The sequence below is a fragment of the Rhinatrema bivittatum genome, chromosome 12, assembly GCF_901001135.1.
Source record: "Rhinatrema bivittatum chromosome 12, aRhiBiv1.1, whole genome shotgun sequence".
Taxonomy (NCBI): Eukaryota; Metazoa; Chordata; class Amphibia; order Gymnophiona; family Rhinatrematidae; genus Rhinatrema; species Rhinatrema bivittatum.
The window spans coordinates 87,217,620-87,230,538 of record NC_042626.1 but is presented as its reverse complement, the minus strand read 5'-3'; the positions used below and the strand labels follow the sequence as shown (position 1 = coordinate 87,230,538).

The following is a 12,919-nucleotide window of genomic DNA, read 5'->3' as shown; positions in this document are numbered from 1 at the left end:
TTATAGTAAGCAGAGTATGTTTCAGTGATAGACATCAGGCACCTGCAGATGCAGTCCTTGAATCTGCTCACTGTTTGCTTTTCAGTGTTTGGCTTCTCCATACTTTTTGGCATCTTAACTTTTTAGAATGTAAACGTTCTGTTTGAGGGGCTGCCAAAGCAGTGGCAGAAAAAAATATTCAAGCAATGAGGCAGTTTGAAGCAATAGCCTGAAAGATAAGAAATATGTAAAGAGAGAAATTCAACACTTCTATGCAGGAGCTTTGATGAAGAAAGACAGAGGGGCTGACGAGGCAGTAAAGTCTTTACTGAACTCTGAGAACTGGGTTTGTGTTGATGCCATCGGGTGATGTCACCCATGCGTTATGGCTACCTGTCAGAGAATGTTATAAAATCTTTGCAATTTTAATTTTAAGAAACTATTTTATTATTAATGTTATTAACTTGTGAAATAATCACTATATATTATATAATCTCATGAAAACTATATCCCACTGAACAGAGGTAACTTGAATCCAGCATATACAAGACATTTTTTCATTCTGAAACTATCATTAGCTAAACTGGGAGTGTGAACATTTGTCCTAGTGAGTGCTGATGAAGGATGAGTTGTATGATGAGAAAGCATTGTGTGTCATCTGAGACGGTGGCAAACATATTTCTCATTCAGCAATGTTTCCATACATTAACTGCCAAGACTATCCTAGTCTTATGTATTTAATGAAGACACTAGGAACGCAAGTTAACAGCAATAAGTGACGTAGGGAACAAAGATAGAGATGTACATTGTGCAGAGTGTGCACTTTCATCAAAACTGACAGTTCCTTCCTGGCCCAACTGAGTTTCATCTGTCTTTGGGAGTCAGATAGTACGATATCCATTTACATCTTTTTTTTTTTTTTTCAGAAAGAATAAAGGTTCCCAGTAATTTAAGAACAAGTCTAGTAGTCTGCCACCATCAAACTATTAAGTCCTAACACTAAAGAATCTTACCCTAAAATACTCAGGCAGACCTTCCCGTTGCGGTAGAAGTTAGGATTAAACCTCACTGTATTGTTCCCAGTTGTCATCAGCTTGACCCGTGGTGGGTGGATGGGATAATCTGGAGGACAGCGAAACAGGAACAAGAAGAAACCCCCTTCATAAGGCGTGTCAAATGGGCCTGTGATCAATGCATGAATCTGCAAAACAAAAGCCCATCTCGCGCACCATTTCAAAACTGTGCAACACCAAAAACATTCTACAGACAAAGCAAACAGCTACATACCATGCTATATGCATGTTAGTACAACCTTCTATTCAAACAATGGTGCATCCCATCCCACCTTTAGCAGCCAAAACTAGCATAAAACCCACAGAAATCTTATATATAATCAACTTCAATACATCCCCTCAAACTCAAGATAACCTGCTTTCCCAACAAATCCCTGCACTTCAGCCATATTACATCCTATAAATCCCATCCCACCAACTATGTCTGCCTTTCAACACACAGCAACTAGAGTGTGTTCTCTTTCCCCATACAAACAGATAGCTCATGCATTCTCTACTCAGAAATAGACAAGCACCTTCTGATTCCTAGGTCCTAGATCTATCACAACTGCACCAGCCTGAACATGTGTCTGTCCTCTACACATACAGAACAAGTCACATTTATTTCTCCTCTTGCCAAGTATGGAAAATTTCCCCATATACCCATACTTCATATCCCCTATTTTTGACATCTCATTCCTCCTCCACTCATCAGGACAAATGAAGTTATGGCGCATACATGTACAGAGTGCATACACAGCATGCTTCTTTCTGGATACCAGACAGTACATAAACCCACATACTCATTGTATACAAGTAATAATATACCTATATCAGGATAGTATCCTGAACGTTAATCCCCAAGAAACTTGTAAATCTGAGTGTAACTAAAGTTCATAAGTGGTATAATACTATTACAGAATAGACTGAATATAGTTTATATTGTGAATGCTCATGGCATAGTTGATGAGTGATAAATTATTTCCCCTCAGAGAGATAAGCCATCATCCAGTATAGTAAATTTTAACATGTCTGGGGTCTAGTGACATTGAACACCAAGGAAGCTTTGGTCTCCAAGCCAAGATATTTTTTCATTTTAGAGGACTTCCCATAAGTCAAATCTCTAATTGTCCTTACGCCACTAGCTAGGTTGTGCATGACTCTGGTTTTCATACTGCAATAACCTGCATGCCCTTGTGTTTTCAGAGGGAGGAGATAAAAACAAGCATGACTATCTCATTAGCAATACACATCTAGGAGTGTGTAACTACACTTGGAATAAATGATAGCCACGCTTCTTATTCCCAGGAGACTTGCTCTAGTCCAGGGGTGGCCAACTCCTATCCTTGAGAGCCAAAAACAGGCACTGCATGCAAATCTACCTCATCTATTTTATTTTATTTATTTTACAAATTTTCTATACCGCCATTCGTGGGTACATCATATCGGTTTACAATAGACTAAGAGAAATATATCATATAGGAGAAGTACAGCGTACAGGGAGGGGCAAAAGCAACGGGGATAAACAAAGCAAATAGGCATAATGAAAGGGTGATTCAATGGGGGCAAATATCAAGAGGTATTAAGATAAGATGGAGCATAAACAGACAGATATTAAGCAAATAAGAGGGAGCATAATAGAAACAGAATATAAGCTAGCACAGAGGTAGCAAAACATAATTCACATAATTATGACAACATTTTGGGGAGAACGAGAAGGATAACTATGCTGGGAAAGCCTGTTTAAAGAGCCAGGTCTTGAGCTTTTTCCTAAATTTGTACTGGCAGGGCTCAGTGCAGAGTTCAGTGGGGAGAGCATATTCATTGTGGTTATCCTGAAAACCAGGCCTGTTGTAGCCCTCGAAGACGAGTTAGCCACCCCTGTTCTAATCACACTGATATTTGTACAAGTAACATCTGCATTTAAACTAATCCTTACTCCAAGCATCACTTACCTTTGTCATATCATGAGGATCAGGCACCACAAACATTCCTGGTGGAGGTTCTTTGTAAATGGACATAATATCCCTATACAAAAACAAAGTTAGAATCATTCAATTTTGGTCTCTCAAAAACACAAGTAAACATGCAATTTAATCTAATATAAACAAAACTCTTGTGGCTCAGTCTTGACTGAATTATTAGGTTCTATAAGGTGCTTAATACAACAACATAGCAAATAACGGCAGAAGACCAAATTAGCAGATCCAGTCTGCCCAGTTGAGATTCTTCCACTTTGGGTAGATGAGCGTACTCAGACTCCCATATCCAACTCAACACCAGCTCACTCACTCTATAACTACCAGCAGCCCCAACTCCTCTCCCAGGCATGCCCAGAATCCATTCAAGTACCAGCCTCCACCTCCTGTGACAGGCCATTTTACGCCTTGTCATCCTAAGAACATGTCATATTGGGTCAGACCAAGGGTCCATCAAGCCCAGCATTCTGTTTCCAACAGTGGCCAATCCAGGCCATAAGAACCTGGCAAGTACCCAAAAACTAAGTCTATTCCATGTTACTGTTTCTAGTAATAGCAGTGGTTATTTTCTAAGTCAACTTAATTAATAACAGGTAATGAACTTCTCCTCCAAGAACTTATCCAATCCTTTTTTAACAGAGCTACACTAACTGCCCAAACCACATCCCTTGGCAACAAATTCCAGAGTTTAATTGTGCATTGAGTGAAAAAGAACTTTCTCCAATTAGTTTTAAATGTGCCACATGCTAACTTCATGGAGTGCCCCCTAGTCTATTATCTGAAAGACTAAATAACCGATTCACATCTACTTGTTCTAGACCTCTCATGATTTTAAACACCTCTATCATATCCCCCTTCAGCCATCTCATCTCCAAGCTGAAAAGTCCTAACCTCTTTAGTCTTTCCTTCAAAGGGGAGCTGTTCCATTCCCTTTATCATTTTGGTCGCTCTTCTCTGTACCTTCTCCATCACAACTACATCTTTTTTGAGATGTGGCGACCAGAATTGTACACAGTATTCAAGGTGCGGTCTCACCATGGAGCGATACAGAGGCATTATGACATTTTCCGTTTTATTCACCATTCCCTAATAATTTCCAACATTGCTTTTTTGACTGCTGCAGCACACTGAACCCATGATTGATTGATTGATTTATTTAGCACTTTTATATACCGACTTTCCAATAACAGAATTACTGATCAATTCGGTTTACATTCTAAACAGAAACAATGACAAGTTAATGTCTTACAATGAACAAGTAGATGGAACTTGGATACAGATATATGGGGTTAATAACATAACGTAAATGATACGGAGCCTAATGTAGGCTAAAGAAACAGGAGATAGGTATAAGGCTGGGTTTTTGATTTCAATGTGTTTTTGATTTCAATGTGTTATCCTAGATCTCTTTCTTGAGTGGTAGCTCCTAATATGGAACCTAACAGTGTGTAACTATAGCATGGGCTATTTTTCCCTATATGCATCACCTTGCACTTATCCACATTAAATTTCATCTGCCATTTGGATGCCCAATTTTCCAGTCTCACAAGGTCTTCCTGCAATTTATCACAATCTGCTTGTGATTTAACTACTCGGAACAATTTTGTATCATCTGCAAATTTGATTACCTCACTTGTATTTCTTTCCAGATCATTTATAAATATATTGAAAAGTACGGGTCCCAATACAGATCCCTGAGGCACACCACTGCCCACTCCCTTCCACTGAGAAAATTGTCCATTTAAACCTACTTTCTGTTTCCTGTTTTTTAGCCAGTTTGTAATATACGAAAGGACATCGCCACCTATCCCATGACTTTTTACTTTTCCTAGAAGCCTCTCATGAGGAACTTTGTCAAACGCCTTCTGAAAATCCAAATATACTACATTTACCAGTTCACCTTTATCTACATGTTTATTAACGCCTTCAAAAAAGTGAAGCAGATTTGTGAGGCAAGACTTGCCATGGGAAAAGCCATGCTGACTTCCTTCCATTAAACCATGTCTTTCTATATGTTCTGTGATTTTGATATTTAGAACACTTTCCACTATTTTTCCTGGCACTGAAGTCAGGCTAACCGGTCTGTAGTTTCCAGGATCGTCCCTGGAAATATTGGGGTTATATTAGCCACCCTCCAGTCTTCAGATACAATGGATGATTTTAGATATGTTACAAATTTGTATTAATAGGTCTGAAATTTCATTTTTTAGTTCCTTCAGAACCCTGGGGTGTATACCATCTGGTCCAGGTGATTTACTACTCTTCAGTTTGTCAATCAGGCCTACCACATCTTCTAGGTTCACCGTGATTTGGTTCAGTCCATCTGAATCATTATCCATGAAAACCTTCTCCAGTACGGGTACCTCCCCAACATCCTCTTCAGTAAACACCGAAACAATGAAATAATTTAATCTTTCCACGATGGCCATATCTTCTCTAAGTGCCCCTTTAACCCCTCGATCATCTAACGGTCCAACTGACTCCTTCACAGGCTTTCTGCTTCGGATATATTTGAAAAAGGTTTTACTGTGAGTTTTTGCCTCTACGGCCAACTTCTTTTCAAATTCTCTCTTAGCCTGCCTTATCAATGTCTTACATTTAACTTGCCAACACTTATACATTATCCTATTTTCTTCTGTTGGATCCTTCTTCCAATTTTTGAATGAAGATCTTTTGGCTAAAATAGCTTCTTTCACCTCCCCTTTTAACCATGCTGGTAATTGTTTTGCCTTCTTTCCACCTTTCTTAATCTGTGGAATACATCTGGACTGTGCTTCTAGGATGGTATTTTTTTAATGGATGACCACACCCCTCTTGCACACTTTTTACCTTTGTAGCTGCTCCTTTCAGTTTTTTTCTAACTTTTTCTCATTTTATCAAAGTTTCCCTTTTGAAAGTTTAGCACGAGAGCCGTGGATTTGCTTACTGTCCCCCTTCCAGTCATTAATTCAAATTTGATCATATTATGATCACTATTGCTAAGCGGCCCCACCACCGTTACCTCTCTCACCAAATCCTGTGCTCTACTGAGAGTTAGAGCAAAAACTGCTCCCCTTCTTGTCGGTTCCTGAACCAATTGCTCCATAAAATGTCATTTATTCCATCCAGGAACTTTATCTCCCTAGCATGTCCCAATGATACATTTACCCAGTCAATATTGGGGTAATTGAAATCTCCCATTGTTACTGTACTACCAATGTGGTTAGCTTCCCTAATTTCTCTTAGCATTTCACTGTCCGTCTCACCATCTTGATCAGGTGGACAATAGTATACTATAGCCTTCCCCAACACACAAGGGCTTTCTACCCATGAAGTTTCAATTGTGCATTTAGTCTCATGCAGGATATTTATCTTGTTGGACTCTATGCCATACCGCCTCCTGGGTGCTCCTCTCTATCATTATGATATAATTTGTACCCCAGTATAGCACTGTCCCATTGGTTCCTTCCATCATGTATCTGAGATGCCAATTAAGTCTATGTCATCATTCACTGCTATACATTCTAATTCTCCCATCTTACTTCTTAGACATCTGGCATTAGCATGCAAACATTTCATAGTTTGTATTTTCATTCTGCTTTTTAATTGATAGGGATAAGTTAGAATTTTTTTTAGCAGAGGTGAATTTTTAGTTACAGGTACTTGGATTATTTATTTAAAAACATTTCTATACCGACTTTCACAGACAAAGTCTGACCAAGACGGTTCACAACTTCAAATATAAAGAAGAATAAAAAGAAAGAAACTAAACAAAACTACGCAAATAAAACAAAACCAATAAAATATAAAGTAATAGATGGGAAAAAAAATACAATATATATTTATAATCCCTAATTCTTTAACATAACTATACTAATTTTATAAAAACAAGTAAAAGTCGGAAAAATTAGAGAAAAACAAAAAACCCAAGGTTTTCACATGGTTAGCTGCAGCAAGAGCTTATTATTAGAACCTCACTGTCAGGATGCCATAATTCTAATGCATCATTAGTATCTTTTGAAGATACCTCCCTCCGAACTACACGCTGCTGAGCAACTGTCGGCTTTTCCCTTTGTTCTAGTTTAAAAGCTGCTCTGTCTCCTTTTTAAAGGTTAGCGCCAGCAGTCTGGTTCCACCCTTTCACTAAATCTAACACTCAGGCCCCCTACCATATCTTATTACCATATTTTCTAATAATTAACTCAGCTAGCAGCCTCCCCATGCTCTCTGAAATTATGGAACAAATTTTTTTCCTTGATCCAGTTTTATATTTTCTCCATAACTTTTCAGGGGGATCAGCTTAGCAGTGTATGGGGGTGGCTTGCAGTCATGATGGGGCCAATTTAAGAATACATTTTGGGGTTACTGCAGCAGTGGTTGGGGCTCATTTTAGGGTTATTGCACCAAATATTGAGGGCTGGTTAAGGGCTAATTTTAAATGTCATCAGCAGTGGTTGGGGATAATTTTGGGAGTGGCTGCAAGAGAAATTGGGGCTAGTTATGGAATAATTTTGTGGGTGACTGTAGCAGTGAGAGATATGTTAAGGGATAATTTATGGGGTGATTACAGGATGTGATAAGGGATACTTTACAGGTAGTTACAGCAGTGATTTTGCAAGTGCTTGCAATAGTCAATGGGAGTCAATTTGGGGGTGATTGTGGCACAGTTGAAGACTGATTTGGAGGCTGTCTTGGGGTGACTTAAGGTGATTGCAGCAGGATTGGGGCTGGTCTTGAAGTTGGGGGTGATTGCAGCAGTGTTTGGAGGCTGATGGCAGCAAAACAGGCTGGTCGGAGTGTTTTGTGGAGTTTTGCAGCAGGATTGGAGGCTGATCTTGGGGGTAATTGCAGAGGGTTGAGACTGGTCTTGGGGTGAGGTGGGGGTGACTGCAGCAGGGTTGAAGGCTGATTTTGAAGGAGAGTGCAGCAGGGTTGGAGACTGGTTTTGAGAGTGATTGCAGGAGGTTGGGGCTAGACTTGTGGCGATTTGGGGGGGTGATTGCGGCAGCGTTGGAGGCTGGGGTGACTGCGGAAGTGTTGCAGGCTGGTTTGGGAACAGATCTGGCGACTGGGCGCGGCTAGTGCCGGGTTTCCTCACCGTTTGATGCGCAGCAGACACTGCGGAGACGCCCGGTCGTTGTCCCAGTCTGAGCTCACAGTTGGGTCCCAAAAAGTGGAGTGAGTGAGGAGCGCGGCCCCAGCCGGCTGCAGCCCAGCTATGGGCGCGAAAGAGCCGGGAAGGCCAGCTCCAGGCCCCGCCGTCCCGCTCACTTCCGCCGCCGGCATTCCGAAGCCCGCCGCCGCCCAGAGCTCTGCAGGAAGAAAAGCAGTGTTCGTCCCGCCGCTGCTGGCGCCGCTTGCCCCAGCGTGCCCCGCCGCCGGGCCGCCGCCAGCGGTAATCACCGCTGCTTCCTCTGCTTGACTCTCCGCCATTCCGCTCCGCTTCCGGGACTCCAGATCAACGAGTTCAGGACAGAGTGCCCTCCCGTCAAACAAAACGAACGACTGCAAGCGCAGAGTGGAGCCGACAGGCGTCGAAACCAACGAGAGCCACTGCCAGAGTGTCTCCCAAACCAAGCAGTGGAAGCGGAAGAAAGGTTTGGTTAAACCCTGGGTGACGTCGAACGTCTGTTTCGAAGCTTGAGGGAAGTATAGGGGTGGCCAGGAAAGATCTTAGAGCTCCTGATATTCAGTACCCTTTAGCCGGATGAATGACGGTGTTTAAATATTTGGTGGGTACTTAGCCAGATAGTTATTTTTCAAGCTAAATAATTATCCGACTGAGTGTGGGTAGGGCATTCTATGATTTGGCTACTTATTGTGCTAAATTAGCCGGATAAAATCCGGCCAGCTTAAATTATACTCAGATAACCAACAAGAACTGAATTACACAGGCTGGGTAAACAAATAAGCGTGGGAGTAGCTTTGCTTATTGCGGCAGTTACTACGCCTAACCAATTAACAGGTCTATACTGTAAAGTGCGGTTGGAGATTCCCCGTCTGCAACTCGCTGTGGGCGCACAATTGGGACGCTAAAGCGATCCTGCGATACAGTCTCCAGTTTCACGCGTCCTTAGCGCTTCGTGAAACCGGCGCATAACCCTTTCCGCACCCAGCATGGATATCATATGTAAATTAGCTATTTAATGAAGGAATTAGCTATTCCCTCCGATACTGTGACGCGCGCTCCGATTATCTCCTTTGTAACCCGCTATTTTGCCGCATCCTTAACCTGTTAGTTTACCGCCTACCCTCTACCTGGTGTTAGTCCTGCACCATGGACGACCTCCATATATACTAACCTGCTTTCAAACTGCATTCAGCCCTTCTTTTTGCATGAACGATGCTGCACGGAACTCCAATTGCATTAGTTATTTGCTTAAAAAAATTATTTCATCCCGCATGTTCCGTATGGGAGCTGACAGCGGCTTACAAAAAAAATTACAGTTCTCATAAATGCTAAAGTTGTTATATATATATATATATATATATATATATATATATAGATGTCACTTTCCGAATCCCCCATCTCCACACGGGCGGGCGGGTGTGCGGTCATCGAGGCAGCTGCGGGAGCCGGCGGGTGGGCGCCCGTTCATCCAGGCGGCGGCGGGAGACGGCGGGAGGGTGGGCGCGCGTTCGATCCAGGTGGCGGCGGGAGCCGACGGGCGGGTGGGCGTCCGTCCATCCAGGCGGCGGCGGGAGCCGACGGGCGGGTGGGCGCCCGTTCATCCAGGCAGCGGCGGGCGGGTGGGCGCGCATTCATCCAGGCGGCGGCGGGCGGGTGGGCGTCTGTTCATCCAGGCAGAGGGAGCCGGCGGCAAAAGCGGCCTCCAGCAGCCCCCGCCGGCAGTGAATGAATGCAAGCCTGTTTACGACCGTGCAATTTCGGCGCTCAAGGCAGTCACATGCCGTGACGTCAAGCATCGTGACGTCACGCCTTGAGCACCGAAATTGCACGGTCGTAAACAGGCGTGCATTCATTCGCTGCCGGCGGGGGCTGCTGGAGGCCGCTTTCGCAGCCGGCTCTCTCCGCCTGGATGAATGCACGCCTGCTTCCCGCCGCCGCCTGGATGAACGGGCGCCCACCCGCCCGCCGCCGCCTGGATAAACACGCGCCCTCCCGCCGCCACCTGGATGAACGGGCGCCCACCCAGCCGCCGCCGCCTGGATAAACACGTGCCCACCCTCCCGCCGCCGCCTGGATGAACGGGCGCCCACCGGCTCCCGCCGCCGCCTGGATAAACGCGCGTGGAGATGGGGGATTCGGAAAGTGACATCTAGGTATATATATATATATATATATATATATATATATATATATTATAACAACTTTTGTTTTAGTTTTGGTTGTTTTAGTTTTGATGGTTTCCCCCCTCCCGCCTTGCTTCGGGAGGGGGGAAACCATCCACTTCCTGGTACCTGTCATTTCAAATGTCAGTTGAAATGACAGGTACCAGCGCACCCAGGATACTGTATAGGCGGTGTATTAAGCGCCTATACAGTAAAATGGGTTGTGCGGGCCTAACCCTTCACCTAACGCTTCGCAGACGTGGCTTGCATTTGCAAGCAATTTGAATAGAGTATCGAGCGATATCTGAAGAGAACTGTGTGTGCGGGGAACGAGGGTGCGCCCTGCACTGCCGCACTCTTTCTAACGCGGCATAACTGTATCGACCTGTAAGCTAGATACTTCACTTAGATGCAGCTCCAGCACTGCTCTCTACATCAATGGCGGGGGTGGAAGTGAAATAGAACCAAAAAGTTACTAAGGGCCAAGAGTAACAGATAAGTATGAGAAAAAAAATGTGTGAAAGTTTGCTGGGCAGACTGGATGGGTCGTTTGGTCTTCTTCTGCCGTCATTTCTATGTTTCTATATGTTCAGCAATGCAGCCTCGTTGCTGAATATCCCTGCTAAGTTAGCCGGATAACTTCTGAATATGGACCTCATAAATATTAAAGAGCAACATAGTGAGGCTTTGGGACTTTTACTGAGAACCCGGGGAGTTATTGGAGATTCATGCCCTGAGAACACGGTTACAGTATACTCACTGCCAACGCCAGAGTTTAAAACAACAAATCCCATGATGAGATCCAGAATCTGCAGCAAATACTGGCTAGTAATCAGGCAGCCTCCTAGGCTGGCTTTGAAACAACCCAAGTTCAGAGAAGCTCTAGGTGCAGGGTTAGGCAACTGGAGTGCCATACACAAGTCTGATTTTCAGGATATCCACAGTGATTATGCATGAGGTATATTTGCATGCTCTGTCTCCTTTGTATGCAAATATATCTAATATGGATGTCCAGAAAAAACAGACCTGTTTGTGGCTCTTGAGCAGTATTCCCAACCTTTTTTCAGCCCAAGGCACACTTGCATAAAAAAAATTCATGGCACGCCAGACTCCCTTTCCTCGTCCTTTCCCCTCCTCACAAAATACACCTCATTGTCCCCAGCACATTATTAATGTGTTCTTGGCCTCCTCCAATTGCCACCAGCAGCAGGGCCAGTGCAAGGATCTGTAGCACCCTAGGCAAATAAATGTAACACCGCCTCCACCGACCAGTTGAACTTGTCCCTTAGAGTGGTAGATAGAATCATATTCTCTCTCTGTCTCATTCTCTTCCCCTTCCTCCAGCCTCCCTCACCAGCGGGCCATGAGATTGCTTCCTGCCGCGCATGTGCACCCAGGTGCAGCAGTGCACATGCGCGCCTACATCTATGGTTGAAGGATGGGAATGGTTTTTGTGCCTCACTCCTGGATATTGATTTTTTAAAAGGCAAGTTGCAAGATGGGCTCTGAAGCCACAGCACACCTGGGGACCTGCTGTGGCACACTGTTTTGGAAACACTGCTCTTGAGGACCAGTTACCTAGCCCTGTTCTACCCATTGCACTTTTAAAATATTTGCCTGTTTAAATTACTCACTGATTTAATGTTAAAACATGCTTGTCTAAAGGGGATCCTCTCTCAGCAAGGTTTTCTTCATAGTAACCTAGTAGTGGTCCATCCAGTCTGCCCAGTAAGTTTCTTATGGTAGTAACTACCGCTCTGTGCAGATTATTCCCATGCGTTCTGTTAAGGGTAGTAACTGCCGTTCCCTGTACGTACCTGGATCAGTCCAGACAGTGGGTTATGTCCCCAATCCAGCAGATGGAGTCAGCACAAGCTTTGAGGGGGCGTATCCATATATACTACTACCCCCTCTGCAGGAGTTCAGTATCTTCTGACTCCAGCAGATGCGAGTAGGGGAATCAGGCTTCCCCTCCTTTTCCTTCACTTTCTTGCTTGATTATGGCTTGTTGTTGTCTTTTTCTGTGGATCAAGTTTGTATCAAGTTTGTATTAAGTTTAAAAAAAAAAAAAAAAAAAGGCAGAGTTCTTTCAACTCCTGGGGAGTGGCTTATCTTCCTTGTCTCTTCTCTGCGGCCTTGCTGTTTATTTCTCGTTGCAGCCAGGGGTAAGTTTGTTTTTCCTTTGTAGTTTTTTTCCTTTACAGCTCAGCCCCCGGTGCCCGCGAAAGCCGGTGGAGCCGGCCTCTTCGCTCTTTACTCCCTCACCCGCGGCCATTTTACAGCTCCTCATGGGCTGCTGAGCCATTTAGGGAAAGATGTCTGGGGCGGGTCGTGTGGCCAGGAAGGCCCCCCCGCGGCACCCTCCTCTATTTTCAGACAGCGGGCAGTGCGGGCCGACTGGGCCCCCCCGCAGCGGCGCCTTTGTGCGCGTGGCCCCCCCCCCGTGGCTTTTTCTTTTCTCCTGCAGCGATCCCGATGCCGCGGCCGTCCCGCTGTGCGGCCTGCGGAGACCCGGGGTCCCGGATTTCCCGGGAGGGCATCTGTGCACGATGCCTTCCCGGGGAGGAAGGTACCTCACAGTCCCTGACTGATTTCTCTTTTTTGCCCGGGCGGTGCGGGCCGGCCACTCCGCCATTT

At 44.6% G+C, this 12,919-nt stretch overlaps 1 protein-coding gene across 2 annotated transcripts in view; it reads right to left on the bottom strand.

Annotated features, from left to right (window-relative positions):
* The window catches only part of UBE2Z (ubiquitin conjugating enzyme E2 Z), a 70,312-nt gene extending 61,621 nt beyond the window's left edge, over window positions 1–8,691 (bottom strand). The window contains exons 1-3 of one of the 2 annotated variants that reach the window (XM_029574008.1): window positions 8,088–8,691; window positions 2,987–3,059; window positions 993–1,180 (exon numbers count right to left, since the gene is read on the bottom strand). In XM_029574008.1, coding sequence (XP_029429868.1) covers window positions 993–1,180; window positions 2,987–3,059; window positions 8,088–8,422 — 596 coding nt within the window. In that variant the 5' untranslated portion in view covers window positions 8,423–8,691. The remainder of the gene's footprint in view (window positions 1–992; window positions 1,181–2,986; window positions 3,060–8,087) is intronic. The other variant, XM_029574007.1, reaches the window with a different exon arrangement.
* Between the last annotated feature and the right edge of the window lie 4,228 nt (window positions 8,692–12,919).